Source organism: Onychomys torridus, chromosome 22, assembly GCF_903995425.1.
Source record: "Onychomys torridus chromosome 22, mOncTor1.1, whole genome shotgun sequence".
Lineage (NCBI taxonomy): Eukaryota > Metazoa > Chordata > Mammalia > Rodentia > Cricetidae > Onychomys > Onychomys torridus.
Genome location: NC_050464.1, coordinates 1936365 through 1954726, shown reverse-complemented (window position 1 = coordinate 1954726; position 18362 = coordinate 1936365). Strand labels below are relative to the sequence as shown.

The 18362-nt window shown below is 45.8% G+C and overlaps 1 protein-coding gene across 1 annotated transcript in view; it reads left to right on the top strand.

The window, feature by feature from the left end:
• The window catches only part of B3glct (beta 3-glucosyltransferase), a 134325-nt gene that overhangs the window by 30333 nt on the left and 85630 nt on the right, over positions 1-18362 (top strand). The window contains exon 2 of the mRNA XM_036172296.1: positions 10402-10625. Coding sequence (XP_036028189.1) covers positions 10402-10625 — 224 coding nt within the window. The remainder of the gene's footprint in view (positions 1-10401; positions 10626-18362) is intronic.

Genomic DNA, 18362 nt, shown 5'->3' with positions numbered 1-18362 from the left:
AGGCAAACTGCCTAGAGCAGTGGTTCTCAACCCGTGGGTTTCAATCCCTTCGGGGGTTGAAGGACCCTTTCACAGGGTCTCCTAAGACCATACAAAACACAGACATTTACATTATGATTCATAACGATAGCAAAATTACAGCTATGAAGGAGCAACGCAAATAATTTAATTGGTTGTGGGTCACCACAACATGAGAAACTGTATTAAAGGGTCACAGGGTTAAGAAAGTTGACAATTACTGGCCTAGAGACTCAGATCAGCAGAACTGTCTGAAAAAGGCAGCGACCAGTCACAGTCCCTGTAAATAACCCCAATAAAACACATTGGTTCACCAAGTTTGGCTTTGGTGGTATCCGTATTTTGGTCTGCCATGGGTTCCCTATATAGGGTGAGTAGGTGTGTGTTCACACCTCCCTAGGAGCAGAGAGAGCAGAGTCCTACAACACTGAAGCAGGGTGTTTGTTCAAATGTTGATGCTTTTCACAGTGTGATCATCATCTTCTTCCTCCTCCTCCTCCTCCTCCTCCTCCTCCTCCTCTTCCTCCTCTTCTTCTTCTTCTTCTTCTTCTTCTTCTCTTAGGAACTCTGCAAGCCTAGATACTCTGAAGCGGTCTCAGGGATCCCTTAGGAACTCTGCAAGCCCAGATACTCTGAAGCGGTCTCAGGGAGCCCCTTAGGAAACCATTCAACCATCCCAGGTTTGTTTCTGTTGCCATGGCAAAATGTCCTAACAAAAAGCAAAATGTAGGAGGAAAGAGTTTATTTAGCTTAGGGTTCCAGGTTGCAGGCCACTGTTGTGGGGAAGTCAAGGCAGGAGCTTGAAGCCGCTCTTCATATTACAACCTCAGTCAAGAGAAGAGAGGATGCACACATGCGTACTAGCACTCAGCCTCCTTCCTATTCTTACGCAGTCCGTGACCCACACTCAGGGGATGATTCTGCCCATAGTGGGCTGGGTCTCCTCACCTTAATTAAGGTAATCAATACAGTCACCCACAGACTTGTCCTCAGGCCAGCCTGAGCTAAACAGTCCCTCACTGAGACTCTCTTCCCTGGTGAGTCCAGATTGTGTTAACAATGAGCACTAACCACCACACAACCCATCTAAGATGACATGACGAGATAGTCAAACTGTTTGGAGAATTAAATGGAAGATGAACAAAACAGACTTAGGATGCTGCCTGGTATATGAGAGGCCCCCAGAGCATCACTGTGCACCAACTGATGCTGTGACGGCATCCTGCTTGTGTGCTAGTGTTGATTGTAATCCTTAATTTTTCTCCACACACTCATCCTTCTGGCAGATACCCACTTTAATTAATTGCTTCGTCAGTGCCCTTCTGTTCTCTCCTCCTTAGTGCCAGCCAGGATCCACTCACAAGTACAACTGGTCTGACCTCTGTCACACTGTCACAGTGACTCCCTCCTTCCAGTTCACAACGCTTGACCCATTAAAGAGCACAGTCGTCATCACAGGCAGTTCTGGCTTCCAGTGTTAGACCCTCTTGAGATTCATCTTATTATTCTAGAGCTTGGGAGTCTGTCTGAGGCAGAAGGATCCAAAGTTCCCAGCAGGCCTGGGATACATACCCAGTAAGACTCCATCTCAAAGGCAAACTAGGAAAAAAAAGAATAGCCTTTTTTGTCTTTGAGATTAGGATTTTTTTTTTTTTTGATGAAGGTTAATGAAATAATATACTTGAAACTAACTGTCAGAATGCTTACCTATGGCATGTATTTCTCATCTGTATCAGTTTTTTTTCTCTCTTCGACCTCTGTCTAGTCCTCAGCAACATCACCACTGAATTGAATTTCTCATGCATTGTTCATTCATTTGGTCGCAGTACACGTGGGTATCCTCTGTGACTTCATGACATTGTGAAATATTTATTCATCGCTTCTCTGAGAGAGGCTGCGGTTAGGACATAAGACAGGCTGCAAGAGCTATGGGCCCACGGTGGAAGTTGTGTTCTTGCTGGCAGCCAATATAGCTTCTCCAACAGCCTCAGTGCCCTTCCATGAAGGTCAGCCTCCACGGCAAGGCGGCCAGGATGTGGCCCTAGCCAGCTTCCCTTTGATGCTCCTTATGAGATCACTCAGCTCCTGTCTCTGAGTGGTTACAGTTTCCAGCTTACAGGCCAACGCTTGCCTGTCCCCTCTGTTTGGAATGCCTTTCTTTATCTGCCCCAGCTTGCCCGTAACTGTGTCATCCCAAAAGCCCTCCCCCCAACACCCCTGCTCCATGACTTCCCTTCTCCCTTGCCCTTCCATCTCATTTTGTTTCCAGGCTCCTCAAAAGATGTGTGCTCATACATGGCTCATGGTCACTCTGTGTGTCTTGGTCCTCCTGGTGGGGTATGATACACCAGGAAAGAGTTTCCCCCTCCCACTGCCATGCCATAGGAGACCCTGGCACAGATAATTCCTCCATGAGTGTTTGTCCATGGATGTGTGGAAATGTTCTCCACTAATTTTGGCCAGCTTATTTAGTCAAGATACTACATCTTGTTGATGTAAAATGACCAGCTAGCTTTTAGCAATGGTGTTGAATTTCATACAGGCTGTGCAATAAGTGGACCACACACTTCATTTCCTGATGCTCCTGCCTTTCATGATGGACTCCTGGTCTTTATAACCATGGAGGTGGGGAAGGGGTCTGACTCTGGGAAGGAGAACAACATATCCAAGTGGATCATCTGGTTCTAATGAGAAGTCCTAGGAGGTGGCTCATTTGTGGATAGGCACCTTTATACTTCTGGGACATTCAGAGAATAAAAAAATCAGATGTCAAATGGCTTCAGATTTCTGGGGCTTGTTTGGGATGCCTCTAGAGGTGAGATGGTGACCTGAGTTGTGTTTCTTGGCTTTTGGTTTGGAGTTGGTAGGTTACGAGAAACCTTTTGTGTAACATCTTTGGGTGAAAATCTTGGTTGAGTGTTTGGTTTGACAGAAGGTACCTGCCTATGGTTTTTAAATAATTTTTGAATTAAAGTGAAATAAGACCCTTGGGCTTGGAGACATCATTTTAGATCATCCAAGTATTTTTCATGAGCACTTGCTGTGGGATGTGGTCCCAGGACGAAACATTTTGCTGTCTCTTATCTTTCTGTCTTTCTTCCATAGAGGTAAAGAGCCTCTTATTACCTTGAATTTTACGGTGTTTGGTGAAATGATCTCTCCAGTTACCTAACCAGAGTGCAGATTCTAGGTTGAGGGAAAGGCTAGCCTGTTGTGAAGATGGATTGCTGTGATAAAAAGCTAAATGGCCAATAGCTAGGCAGGAGGTATAGGTGGGATTTCTGGGCAGAGAGAGAACTCTGGGAAGAAGGAAAGTGGAGTTATCAAGCAGACATGGAGAGGAAACAGAAGGTGCAAGATGGAAGAGAGGTAATGCCATGCGGCAGAATGAAGATTAATATACATGGGTTAATTTAAGTTATAAGAGCTAGTTGAGACAGCTAAACTAAAGGCCAAACTTTCATAATTACTGAAGTCTCTGTGTCATTATTTGCAGGATGGCAGTCCAGACAAAAAAGTACTACTATATTTGGCACCCAATATGGGGCATGTGAATCCACATAAGGCCTGAGAAAGCTTTCTGGTGACCATGGTCTCTCTGGTAGGCTCAGTGCTAGTGGCATACAGAGGTGAGGCTCTTTTAAGAGGCCCTGCTATCAAGCACTTGAATGGGGTTTATGAGCAGCAAATGGCTATTTGGTGGCAGGAGATGAGGTAGAAATGCCTAGTACAGTTTAGACCCAGAAACTTACCAGAGCTTGGGTGGATAGACCAGCTCCAGGCAGGGGCTGCAGGCATGAGGCTCTACTCTCACTGACCCACAGTGGGCAGAGTCAGCCACCAGACCATGTGTGCTAAGCAGAGCTTTGTGGTAGAGGGCCTAGCTACCACTTAGTAGTTTAAGGTTTGGCTCACCATCAGAGAACACTACAAGTGAACAACTGCAGGCACTTAGTAAAGTCATGTTCAGGCCGAGAAAACCTCTGAATAGGTTACAACATGCTTAAAAATGTGGTTAGATTCTGAAGAAAGAAAAGAAAATGAGTATAGACTTTAAAATACTTTAAAACCAGTAAAGTCTTTAAAGAGAGAATAAAACAATATAAAAAGAATAAGCCACATAAAGATGGGAAATACACAGGATGTCTGAATCCTGTATGGTGTTTTTTTGACTTTGCATTTTTTAAATGCTAATGAACAAAAAACAATAGCTGCTGAGAGACATTGGATTGTGGAAACTGCTAAATTAAACTAACCTATATATTTTTTTAAAAGTCTTAACTTCAGAATGGAAGTCAGAAAATATGTTGTGTTGGGGGAGACGTTTCACAGGAAACAAAATGCTATGGATTTCTTCAAAATTAATAAAGATCAGACTTGATTTGGGAAGACTTTCTGAAAATCTTGGCTACAGACATGCAGAAAAAAATCAAGAAACACTATAAGACAGGTGACATATATACTGATTCCCCTCTACATGGAAACAGCTCTGAGACTGGATGAGATGTGATAAAATCTTGTTGGCTACAGAGTCCTCATGACTTATTATTACATGCCATCCTTTCATATGACATGGATAGAGATTTATATTACAGTTTGATTATACAGTCCAAACAAACATAAAGTTAGCAGATGCCTTTTACCTGTCGAACACAAAACAAAAAAATCATCTTTAGCTGATTTGAGCATACCACAATTCCATACTGTGTTAATACAGGTATGTATGTTATCTTTAAAAGTTTGTGTGTTTTCAGAAAAAACGGATCAGACACTAATGAAGACAAGTAGCCCAGGTGATCCAACCTCTCAGAATGCCTCTGCTGCAGTTTCCTCAAAATTCTGAATCCAGAACAACTTCAAAGGTGCTAGCTGAGATGGTCCAGCCTCACAGATTAATCTAGTCAAGACTTCAGATAAGCTCTACACTTTCCCATCATACAGAAACTACACAAAAAATGACACAGCTAGCTCTCCCAGGACTTGGCCATTGCCCTAATTTTCTCAGGGTCTCCTAGAGATGCCACCCCCAACAACAGGAAGCAGTCTAGAGAACATGAGGCCCACATTCTCAAGAGGTGGGGTAGATGGTTTTTGGTTGCTCAATGGATTATGGATATTTATCATCATTTAGGGGAATTGGTTTTGCAAGCTGTTGTTGGTCATGGTCAGGGAGAAAGCTGAGTAAAGGAGATTAGATTCTGAGATCTCATTCTAAAAAAGGGGGATATAGAAATTATAGCAAAAAAGTGTAGATTATTGAATCTACTTTTAAATTAAAAGCAACTACTAATCTCAAATATTTTACATTGGTATGGATTTTTGTACATAGATACAAATTTAAGATTATTTTTGTTACAATATACTGTATAAATGCTTCTACTCTTGTTTAAGGTATTTATGTATATTGATATAACTTTAAGGTTATTTTTTGTTATACTGTATATATGTTTCTATTTTTGTTTAAGATATTGTACCTGTTCAGCTCATTTAAAAATGCAATGTAAAGTTCTAGTCCTTGAAAGCTATTATTACAAACTGTTTAGGATAATTAAGAAATGCAGGTTAGTAGTTAGTCATCCATAATAATCAAACTTGTTGTCATATTAGAGATGTTTTCAAGGTTAAACAGATATATTTTAGATAGATAGGTGGTCTTCAAACATTTCATAGACCTACAGAATATGACAGTTAAGATGTTTTAATAACAAGGCTTTTTGTGACAGTGAGACATGTCTGCTTCTGGCAGCACAAATCTACTTCAAAAAAGGATGATGGACATTGAAGAACCTCCATTTGGAGTTGACTTTTATTGTGGCAAAGTTAACCATTGGGCAAAAAAAAATGCCCTTGCATCAACTGCTGTACAAACTAGAAAAACAAGACACAAAAGAAAGAGATTGTCAAACTTTGCCAAAACAAGGTAGGAGACAGTCCTTCAAAATTCCTGCTTTGTGGGGCGGTGGTGGCGCACGCCTTTAATCCCAGCACTCGGGAGGCAGAGCCAGGTGGATCTCTGTGAGTTTGAGGCCAGCCTGGGCTACCAAGTGAGTTCCAGGAAAAAGGCGCAAAAAGCTACACAGAGAAACCCTGTCTCGAAAAACCAAAAAACAAACAAACAAAAACAAAAACAAATTTCTGCTTCATAGAAAAATCTGCCAGATATCCTAGGCCTGTAGACAGAAGATGGATTCTCCAACATTGCAGAGGAACTTTGAGTGACCGTCCAGGCAGCCAGCTGTTTCTGTCATTTCTAAAGTTTTGGAAGTTTTCTTGCTCTGCATTTCCTGTTTACTCAGGTATTATATCCTTCTCAGGTCTTTGATGGGGTTGAAGACTAGATAGTTATAGTTACAGTTTTTATTGTTACCAGATTCAGAAAAGAAACCCACAAAATAGGTGTAAAGTTTATAAGGTTGAGAGACATAAAAGCTTAAATTGTTTATCTAAGAAAATGTTTTAAGGTCTAGAAAGATATTTTTAGGATGGTAATACAAGTTATGATTAAAATGATTTACGTATAAAACTTTAGACTCATCAAAATAGTATAGATAATAAAGTGATCTCTCCAAATTTGCCAAATACAAATGGCCTGGACATGGTAAATTACTTGATAATTGTTCCTGTTGTATATAGTTTTACTGTATTAGAGGTAAAACATTTCCTTTTTATTTAGGGGGAAATGTTGTGGGATATTTGTACACTGTGTGAAGTTGTATTGCTGATATTGGTGTAACAAAAAGCTGAACAGCCGATTAAAAACCTGGACAGCGAGAGGTACAGATGGGATTTCCGGGCAGAGAGAGAACTCTGGGAAGAAGGCAGAGTCCCCAGCCAGACCTGGAGAGGAAACAGAAGGTGCAAGACAGAAGAGAGGGAACAAGCCCTGTAGAATAATGTAGATTAATGTAAGTGGGTTAATTTAAGTTATAAGAGCTAGTTGAGACAAGCCTAAACTAAAGGCCAAACTTTCATAATTACTAAAGTCTCTGTGTCATTATTTGAGGGCTGGCAGTGAAAAAGTACCATACTAGCCAGTGGTTAACGTATGACACTATGGGTCTGATTTAATGATCTGAAGTCCTAAAGAACTACCTTTTGCCTTGCTAGTCCTTCAGATTCCAGGCCTGACTTTAGTTTGGGAAGTAATCCTTCTGGATCCTTTGTAACTCAGAAAGGCACTTCCTGATGTAGGAAAAGAATCGACCTCCTGAAATGTGCCATTCACTAATTTGTTTCAGGCCTAAAGCTAGGCCTGGAAGGACAGCAAGCGTCTGCACCTGTCCGGTGGCCTTTGCCAAACAGGAATGGGAGGCCTGAGGGCTCATTCAGAGTTACAGGAGAGAGGCAGCAGGCTGGAGGGAGCCTACTCAGAAGCCTTTCTCCTAGTCTATCATACGGCTTTTGATTGATCTGCCACATGCATGCCATACCTCTGTCTGGGGCCAGACCCCTCATCCTCTCAGCCCAGAGACTGAAAGCCCATTCTCCTTTAAGAAGTTACACAAAAATCACTTCTGTTTTTATGATTAGTTCCAAAGGGCTTGATAGATGTCATATATTCCTCTGTGTTACCACGTATTCCTGCCATTGGCCTGTGCTGAAGCATCTACTGCATGGCAGGTTATGGACATTCTGTCTCTCTAACTGGACTAGGGAGTTCTTGGGCTCAGTGCCAGGTGCATGTCTCAGGGCCTAGCAAAGGCCCATTAGCCAATAGTACACTGTCATTTGAATCAAGAGTATTGCCTTAAAAACCTGGCGCTCTAAGATCAACCATCCATAGAGAAGTTGTTAATTAGACTACTGTTGGCTACTAATGCCTTTATGAATATGTATTTACATTATTTTCCTTAGGTATTTCTACAGATTGTTTTAAATTAGTTAAATTTTTAATTATTTAAAAACCACCAGCCTGTTCCAATCATGTCTCTAGAGGTCCCTGAGAAGCAATAGCTTGTGCTAGCTTGAGCTTCTCACCCTGCCCTCCAACAAGGAAAGCTGGACAATCCCAGAAGCCAGCATGGCAATGACAATTCAGATTAAGGTGAGAGAATCCTAAGGAAATAGAACTGTGGCCTGCTCTTCTCCATGTCACTATATTGGAGTGCTGGAGATTTATTTTTTCCCTGTGAAGAACTGTCCCCTCACAGTGGGTCTTACAGGCAAGCCTCAATCTGTCTGTCAGTATCACTGTGAGCAGGTTTCCTCTTGAGAGTCTTTATACTAGTGATCGGGAGAGTCTATTTATCATATGACCAGAGTCACTGAAAGGCAATCCTTTTTCAAATGTGAGTTATGGAGCTGTGTGATGAGTCATTTATCATCGTCCTCTGTGGAGAGACAGAAGATGGGCAAGTTCATTACTTAAAGGATGTGCTATTGTCCTTACGGTCCAATTTCCCACACTTGTCCTGGAATACAATTATGTTGTATCATGATGAAGTTTTTCAATTAAAAATTTGTATTTTATTGATTTCAATTGTATGTATATGCGTGAGTCTGTTTGTAGGAATGTGCATGTGAGTGTGCCTGTAGAAGCCAGAGGCATCAGATCACCCTGGAGTTTGAGTTACAGGCAGTTATGAATGGACAGATGTGGGTATTAGGAATGGAACTTGGGTCCTGTGGGAGAGTAGTACATGCCTTTTAAACACTGAGCCATGTTGTGGGATATATTGCTGGGATTGGAATAACAAAAGCTGAACGGCCAATAGATAGAAAGAGATTAGGCTGGACTTCTGGGAACAGAAAGGAACAGACTTCCGGGAAGAAGAAGGGCGGGTCAACAGTCAGACAGAGAGGAAACAGGAGGTACAAGATGAAAGAGAGGCAACACCATGTGACAGAACATAGATGAATATAAATGCACTAGTTTAAATTATTAAACTAGTTGAGAGAAGCCTAAGCTAAAGGCCAAGCCTTTATCATTAATAAGAAGTCTCCCTGCTGTTATTTGGTGGCAGAGAAGAAAGTCCGTCTACAGAGCCACCGCCTCAGCCTCTCAGGGTAGATTTTGATGAAAACGCTGATCCACAAGCTCTTACAGTTGTTTCTCACCAAAGTAGAGTCTTCAGTTGAGTTCCTTAACGCTTGAACTCTTCTCTCAGTTTACTTCGTGTTTCTATTGTGCGGTGTCTAACATAGGGCAGGAATATTTTCTGGGGAGAAAGCTAGACAACTTTGGTAATGGCAAACAACCTAGAAGCTTTAGAATTTCCCAAGAAGGGTCAAGGAGTCAAAGCAAGTCAAAGAAAGCAAAGCAAAGAAAGAATCTAGCGCTGGTCTTCATTAAACGTAAGACCTTAGTCAAGAGATGGGCACAGGTCAGCAAGAGTTGAGTTGCAGACACACTGACACTAAGACGTACGACTGTCAAAGTCCTTATGAGCCTGCTCTGAGAGTCTTTCTCCCTGTGATTGGCAGAGTGTCCATTGAGTCCATTTGTCCTATGACCAGAGTCACTGAAAGGCAACCCTGACTGCCTCCAGACTGGCATGGTCTAAACCCAAGCCAGGCATGCACACTTGGTCTTATTCATGCCCTTAGAAACACAAGAGAAAACCCGTGTTTCTGGGAAGGGTTCTCTAATTTCCTTATAATTGTTTTCCTCTTCAGTCCAGTACAATGTAATTAGGTAAGCCTATCAGCCAGCAACTCTTCCTAGGTGAGAGGGAGACCTTTCACAGTTCTATGTTAGAAGGGAATCTGCTTATGAGGCTTTCTCACATCACTATACTCCTGTATCTTTTTTTTTTTTTTTTTTTTTTTTTTGGTTTTTCAAGACAAGGTTTCTCTGTGTAGTTTTGATCCTTTCCTGGAACTCACTCTGTAGCCCAGGCTGGCCACAAACTCACAGAGATCCACCTGCCTCTGCCTCCCGGGTGCTGGGATTAAAGGCATGCGCCACCACCGCCTGGCTTATTCCCATATTTTAATTGATTCACTTTCATTAGGTAGTTTGAATAAAAGCGTACCCTTCTTCTTCTATCACAGTGAACACTCAAAATTACATTTATAAAAAATTAGCTTTACATCAACATCTATTAAGAGCAAAACTCCGGGCCAAAGCTATTGATCAAATTCCACTTAAATAGAGGATATTAAGTAAATTAGTTGAGCTGATTAAAAACACCTTCATCAAAGTAGAACATCGGTGCCAACAATATTAAGAGTTGAATTATAGATTTTGCTTTTTATAAAAACAGAATATAGTCCATTAGCAGGGAAGAGAAATACTGTGCACTTTGGGCACAGTAAGGAGAGTGAGTGATCTTCTGCTGGGGATGGGGAAGGAAGGACCGGGAAGGGAAGAACAAAAAGGCAGAAAGGAGGCCCTGAGGTTAGAACCCCAGAAGAGGAGGGCGCGGTCCAGTTGGGCTGCAGGACCACCTCCATCCTTCGCTGCTGCGAGCGCACACTGGGGCGCTCCCGCTCCCGGCCGCCAGAGGGCGCAGCCCGAGCCGGCGCGGCGCCGGGAAGGAGGAGGGGAGCGCGAGAAGGGTCAGGCGCGCAGGGCGTCCGCGCAGCTCGGCTCCGGGAAGGGCGCGCAGCCTCCGCCGCCGGGATGCGGCCGCCCGCGCTGCTGGCGCTGCTCAGCTGCTCCGCGGGTAAGTAGCGCGCGGCCCGGGCGCGGCGTGGGGAGGGAGCCCGGGGCTGCTGGCCGCCCCCGCGCAGTTCCGGCTGCCGCCCGCCCCGTCCCGCCCCGTCCCGGACGCAGCGCCCTCTAGCGGCGCCACCCCTGGCCCGCGCTCTCTCCATCTCCGCCTTCTTCCGCCGGGGCAGGCGGGCGGGTAGGGAGGGCGCGGCCGGGTCCGGAGCCTGCGCCGCGCAACTGCTAGAAACTTTGCAAGAGGCCGCGCGGGGCCCGCCCCTGCTCGCCGCCCGCGCGCCCTGCGGTGCACACCCCGCGCCCCACTATGTGCACCCCGCCCTGTGCGTCCCCAATAGCCTCGCCTGTGCACCGCGCGTCCCTCCGAGTGCATCCAGCGCCCCGCCGCTGTGTGCACTCCGTGCCCGCCCCACCGTTACCTACCTCGCACCCCACCCGACCCGCGGTGCGCACCCTCTGCTCCTCACCTTTAGCACCCCACTCTCCACCTTGTGCACCCCCTCCCCCCGTTCCCCACGCTTAGCACTCATGGGCCCCACAGTGTGCTGCACTACATCCCCCTAGATGTGCACCCCTGCGCCCCACCCTGTGCACATCCCGCGTCCTCTCGTAGTGTGCATTCCTGGTGTCCCCCCTCCCCGAGTCCTCCGAGTCCCACCGTGTTCGACCCCTCCCGACCATGTGCACCCCACCCCCACGCCTCAGGATGCATACCCCACATCCCACTGTGTGCACCCGGCTGTCCACCTTGTTCACCCGCTGCGGCCGGCCTTGTGCACCCTGTTCCTTCGGCTGTGCCCCGCCATGGGCATCCCCTTGCCATGCTCAACTGTAGGCACCCTGGATCCCCAGCTGTGCATGACCCGTGTCCCACTAGGTGCCTCCCAAGTCCCCAGTCATGCACACTCTGTCCTGCCTTGAGTACCCCATGCGCCCCACCGTGTGTCCCTTGCAACCTCACCCAACCTTACACAGCCTTCACACTCTGTGCCCCAAGGTGCTTATGGTGTCCCTTGCGCCCTGCCCCCCATCCTGTACCTTCAGCCCTTGCAATCTCCTGGAACTCCCCCACCACCCGCACTCCAGGAACCTCCAAACTTGACCCGCCTCCTTCCTAGGGCAGTTGGGCGAGGAGGGGAGGGAGGCCAGGGGGCCCTGCTGAGCCCTGGGGCCTCTGGGTGGATTCCCTGGGAAAATCAAAGAGCTGGTCTCAGGCAGTCCCGTCGTCCAATTTTTCTTGAAGGCGTTTTTCCTCCCCCTGTTAGCTAAAATGTGAGAAAAAGTTAAAAAGTCACTGTGAATGACTTTTTATGATATTTGTTCAAGTTTGAAAGCGTGGGTAAAAAAAGGGGGGGGGGGACTCTTTTCAGCTTGTCGTTATAATACTTTCTCTAACCCCGACTTGCCTGTGTTTCCTGTCTCTGAAAAGGCAGAATTTCAGCTTTTTAAAAATGGGGGAAGAGTGCAGTTTAAGGAAAGACTTAGCCCACCAGAGCCCTGACAGCTCGTTTTTATTTGGATTTATGCTTTCCGAAAAGGGACATTTTGTTTTGCTTCTGAATACCCCTGGCATTTCTTCAGGTGCTCACTAAGTGTGAGAAAATTGAGCTAGATTAGCTCGTAATTAATTGTTCACTCACATGATTAATTTGGCAACACTGTAATTTAAAACGTTAGGGCACCTTGGACCTAGAAGGTGGCAATGGATCATGGGGAATTTGGCCAGAGTCATTGGTTGAAGAAGGGCCTTGTGGAGCCCTGGGCAAGAGCGAGGGGAACTGGTGACTGTGGCTGCCTTTTGCCTGGAGGGTTTACAGCTAACCAAATGGGTGGGTGGTGTCTGAAATTAGCATTCTATTTGGAGCACTGCCTTTAATAGTAATATTTGTATATCGCGGATGCAGTATATAGGCTGAAAGCTACATTGGTTATTTTTGTATCTACTTTTTAATACCCTTAAGGGGATACTTGATTAGATAATACAAGAAAGGACACTCAGAATGAACTAAAATGTCAACATACTTTTAGAGATGCCTCCGAGCCTCATGAAGTTGTTAGATAAGCACAATAAATGGGATATAAAATTCCTTCAAAGGTTCCTGTGAGAGGCTGGAGAGATGGCCCAGTGGTTAGAGCACTGGCTGCTCCCGCAGAGGACCTGGGTCCAGTTCCCAGCACTCACATGGCAGCAGCTCACAACCATCTGTAACTCCAGTTCCTGGGGTCCTGATGCCCTTTTCTGGCCTCCATGAGTACCAGGCACACCTGCCACACACATACAAACTGCATGCAGGAAGATTATTCATATGCTTATAACAAAAATCAACTGAACAAATCCAAGCCCCTGTGAGACTCTTGGGTCTTGTGACTGGCTTCTGTGAGCTAGTGCAGGAGCGAGGATTCTTTCTTTCAGGCCCGGTGTTTAGTGTTCTATATTTTGATATAAGGGGAGGGACCTTGAAATGTCTGAAGATGTGGCCCCCACTTAGAATTCTGTTGGAAGAGAAAAATGTGCCATGAGCTCTGAGTCATGGAATCATTTTGGTAGTTTAGAAGTACCACACCCCTCCCCACCCTTTTTGTTTTTTTGAGACAGGGTCTCTCAGTACATCCTTGGCTGTCCTGGAACTCCCTAGACCAGGCTGGCCTCGAACTCACAGAGATCCACCTGCCTCTGCCTCACGAGTGCTGGGATTAAAGGTGTGCGCCACCACTGCCCACTTTACATACTTCCTTTAAGGAGTGGTCTGACTGGGCAGTTTCCTCACACACTAGCATGGTTTTTTTTTTTTCTTTTTTCTTTTTGTTTTTTTTTTGAGGAAAGTCAGTATAGAAATTTTATTTTAAACCTGTGTGTATGCAGACAGAATTCATGGCGGATTCAGTTCTAGTGTCTGGAATGAGTTCCAGAGTGAGATTTACAGCTTCTTGGTCGCCATTCATTAGCTGTATGGCTTTTAGTGGCTTTGAACCTTCTTGTTTTATATGGAACTCAAGGCACAGACTTGACAGACCCCTGGAAATTTTGCTGTCCCATACAGTTTTAACACACTGAATCCATCATTGAAGAGTCTGCTGTCTACCTTGCAGCCTTTGGCTCCTTTGCTAGCCAGACTTATTTGGATTATATGGGCTTAAAAGCATGGGTGGAGGGGTAATGGAGATGATGTCGTTATAAGATATTTTTAGGTGGCTCTTGCAGATTGGGGTGACCAAGGAGATATCTGTAAGGATTTGGGGGAAGCTCATTGAAAGTGGCTGGTGCAGCCAGGATATAGACCTTTGGGGCTTAGTTCATCGTCCTTTTCATTGCATTGAGTGGATCCGGTACCTGGAACTCTGAAGGTCACATTGTGACCATGAGATGACCTTGAAAATGGAAGGAAGGTAGAGGGAAGGGAACAGCCTGGGTACCAGATGGATGCGGAGTGCCACGCCAGCCCTGTCTGTCACCTACTTGCAGCCTTGTATTGCAGGAGATTATATGCAGCCAAACCCAATCTTAATTGATACCTCTGTGGCGAAGATGATTTGAACCAATGGTGAAATAATAGCTATTAGCTTTATCTTTCACATCCCTGTCTGTTCTCTTGAGTGAGCCAAGATTGGATTTCTTAGCACCTGCCAAATTGGGATGATTTTTTTTTTCTTCTGAGCCAAGTCTTGCCCAGATTCTTTCCATTACAGTGAGTCAGAAATTTTCAGACAGAAAGAGTCAAACCTAACTCCGAGTTGTTTGTGTGTGTGTGTGTGTGTGTGTGTGTGTGTTGTTGATTTTGCAAATTCCCCTTTTGTTTCTCAAGCCACCTGTAGATATTGCTGACAGTGGCTGTAATTCTCCAGATAGATTTCATAATCTGCTTGGTCATAGACTTCACCCTGTAGCTCACTCAGTCCAACCCTATAATACCATGACTTCAAAGTTCTCCCCCAAGCCCCCAAGGAAACCACGTTCAGTGGAGGAACACATTTGAATTGCTAGATAGAGTTGATTTCAAAATCATTAAAAAGACCATTAAACAGAAAGCCTGTTTGGAGTGGCATTATTCAGAGGTAAATTTTGAGGACTTAGGGTGTGTTGGGTGCTGAGATGTCCCAGAAACAAGGCTGAGCTAGCTCCACCCCTACGGAGATGGTTGGAGGGAACGTAGCCTTCAGTAATGAAGCCAGAAACTAACTGCATCCTGCTCAGTTCCGGATGCCTTGAGAACAGGTCGCAGGGAGGTCTTGGCCTTCAGTCTGCACTGGTGCAGCAGTTCAAGGCGACAGAATAACACTTGTTAATGGTTGTTAATGGTGGGAGACTTTCTGGGTCACCTGCGTGGCATCGAGAGGCAGGGATGTTGTGATGCAGCGGTTCTCAGTCCTCCTAATGCTGGGACCCTTTAATACAGATCATGGTGGGATCACCCCCCCCCCCAACACACACACCACCATAAAATGATTTTTGTTGCTCCTTCATAACTGTAATTTGCTACTGTTGCAAATCGTAATGTAAACATCCGTGTTTTCTGATGGTCCTAGGTGATGCCTGTGGAGGGTCTATTGACCCCTGGGGGTCGAGACCCACCCGTTGAGAACTGCTGTCATGAGGCCTCCGACAAGGCACAGGACAGCTCCTACAAGGACATCTTTGCCCTGCCACCATCAGACAGTTTAGTTTGGGGCCTCCAAACGTCAGTAGTGTTGAGGTTTGAGAACCCTTCAGATCAGTGAAGGCTTCCTGGAGGAAGGGATGCCCCCGTAAGCTCCACCCGGAAGGGGAAGGAGAAACCAGGTAACTGAAGGGACAGGAAGCCTGCCAGCAGGAAGAATGTGGGGTGAAGGGTTCAAGTGGAGAAAGAGCAGCAGCCAGAGGAGTTTAAGAGGTGGGGAGATATGTGGGGAGCCAGGTCAGGGGGGCCGTGCGTACCAGGTCGCTGACTTGTGGGTGGCCTTGATGAGGGGCTGCACATGCTTGACTTCCACCTAGGGAAGCTGATTCTGGCTGGTCTGTGAGACAGGGATTAGAGGGGCTTGTGTAGCCCTGGGGAACAGTAAGCAGAGAGCAGCGTAATGAACGACACAGGGATTGGAAGATGCCGTCATGAAACCTACATTACTTTGTGTGGTAGTTTTAAAAACAAAAAATGAGCCAGGCAGTGGTGGTGCACGCCTTTAATCCCAGCACTCAGGAGGCAGAGGCAGGCGGATCTCTGTGAGTTCGAGGCCAGCCTGGTCTCCAAAGCGAGTTCCAGGAATGGAGCAAAGCTACACAGAGAAACCCTGTCTCGAAAAACAAAACAAAACAAAACAACCCCCCCCCCCCAAAAAAAACCACCAAAACCAACCAAACAAAAAACAAAAACTGAGAAGCTTCCAGACTCCGCGATTGGTTGGGGTAGTGGGCTGAGAGGATTGGGGTCAGAATGAGTCACTTTTTTCGTTTCCTGTTTTATTTTTTTTTCCACCTGGAGATCATCCCAGGGTCTTCAGACTGGGGAGATGACTCAATGGTTAGAGCACTTGCTGTTCTTCCAGAGGACCAGAGTGCGGTTCCCAGATCCATGTCAGTCAGCTTAGTATTGTCTGTAACTACAGCCACTAGGATGTGATGTTCTCTCCTGGCCTCTTCAGGCACACACACACACACACACACACACACACACACACGCACGCACGCACGCACGCACGCACGCGCGCACACACTTAAATACTTAAATCCAGGATCTTTGTGCAAGGTAGGCATGTGCTCTACCACTGAGCTACACCCATTCATTGAAATACCAGTTCCTATAAGAAACTTGCTGGAAGATAGTGTCTGGGTTCTGACACTTACATGTGGGCCAGAATTAAAAGAATTTTTTTATTGTGGTTAAATATGTATAATAGAAAATCCATTAAGTATAAGTTGAGGTATACAGTCATAACTCAACTTTTAATTTTGAGGGGGCGGGGAGGTGAGGGTGATGATTTCTGGACAAGTTGAGTTTTTGGGTGCATGTAAATTGTTCAGATTGACAGTTCGAAATTTGCGTCAGGAAGCTGGGCGGTGGTGGCACACGGCTTTAATCCCAGTACTCGGGAGGCAGAGGTAGGCGGATCTCTGTGAGTTCAAGGCCAGCCTGGGCTACAGAGTGAGTTCCAGGACAGGCACCAAAACTACACAGAGAAACCCTATCTCGAAAAAACCAAAGGGGTGCTGGGAATTTGGGTCCGAACAGGGTGTGGTGGTGCATACCTTTAATCCCAATACTCTGGAGGCAGAGGCAGAAGCAGAGGCAGATGGATCTCTGTGAGTTCCAGGCCAGCCATGGCTGTTACATAGAGAAACCCTGTCTTGAAACAAACAACAACAAAAATAAAGTAATAAATAAAGAAATAAAGACTTCACCTACTGAGGAGGAACTTGGGGGTGGTTTTCGGAGATGGCATTCTGAGCAGTTTTTGTTTCTGTTTTTGACTTTTTTAAGGGAGAAAGGCTGGACAAAATAATTCATTTGTGCCTTGCCTCCAATGTATGCATACCGGAGACATTTTGACTTTTGGGGAAGAAAGCCGTCTTTGTAAATACGGAACTGAGGGTTTAGGAAAGAGAGTAGCAGTCTCATTAGAGAAGATTTGCATATATCAGCTATGACAGCACGGTTTTCTCCGAGGGGTGTGACTTATCTTTAGCTCTAATAGAATACGCCCGGAAAGGGAAAAGGTGATCTACTGCTATTTGCATTATTGCATGCTGGGGAAGGCTCAAGGCTTCTCATACTAAACTTACAGTTATCTTCTGCAGATCCTTGAGGGTGACTGTGCACGAGTTTGTATATCGTTTATGAAGTGAAGAGAAGGATTGGAAAAGGACAAGGGCATTATGGAAATAGCCCCATGTAGTTCCCTTGAGTTCTTGGGTAGCTGCCTGTCCCGATGCATGTCAGGCTTTAGTGTATGTGATAGTCCCCTCAACATTTCCAAATGCTTAAATTTGTTAACATGTAGATTCCAGGTGACTTAGTCTGTATGGTATAGCAGTATACATGAGGCTGGGCTGAAACAAGATGGTTTAGCTCACGGCTCTCGAAGCTGAACATTGGTGGTGGATGGTAGGATGTGGCAAGAATGTATGTAGGCATGTAGGGGAGAGGCACGTGGGGTGGCCTGGTACATTACAACCCAGTACCTGGAAGCCTAGGCTGCTCCTGAGTGAGCGGTAATTGCCCCCCTTAGGTGAGTGCCTCATGACTGCCCCACCAGCCTTCAGTGCTTACCAGCTGTACACACTGGTAGTTTTATGTTAACTTGTCACAAGCTGGGTCATTGGAGGTCCCTGAGGAGGGAACCTCAGTTGAGAAAGTGCCTCCACCAGATGGGCCTGTGAGCAAGCCTGGGGGCCATTTTCTTGATTGGCAATTGGTGTGGGAGGCCCAGGTCACTGTGGGTGGTGTCACCCTGGGTGCTGTAAGAAAACAGGCTGAGCAAGCCACAAGGAGCAAGCCAGTAAGCAGTGTTCCTTCCCGGCCTTGGCATCAGTTCCGGTCCCTAGGGTCCTGCCATGGCTTCCCTGGTTGACAGACTACAAGCTGGAAGTTGAAGTAAAGCTTTTCTGCCCCCAGTTGCTTTGGGTCACAGTATTTTATCAGAGCAGTAGAAACCTAAGTAGGGCAGCAGCTAAACATCCAGTGCATTCCTCTGAGGCCAGCCTTCTCCAGCCTTCCAGGGAGGTGGCTTTCTTGAGCTGTATTTCAAATGAGGCTTGTGGGTG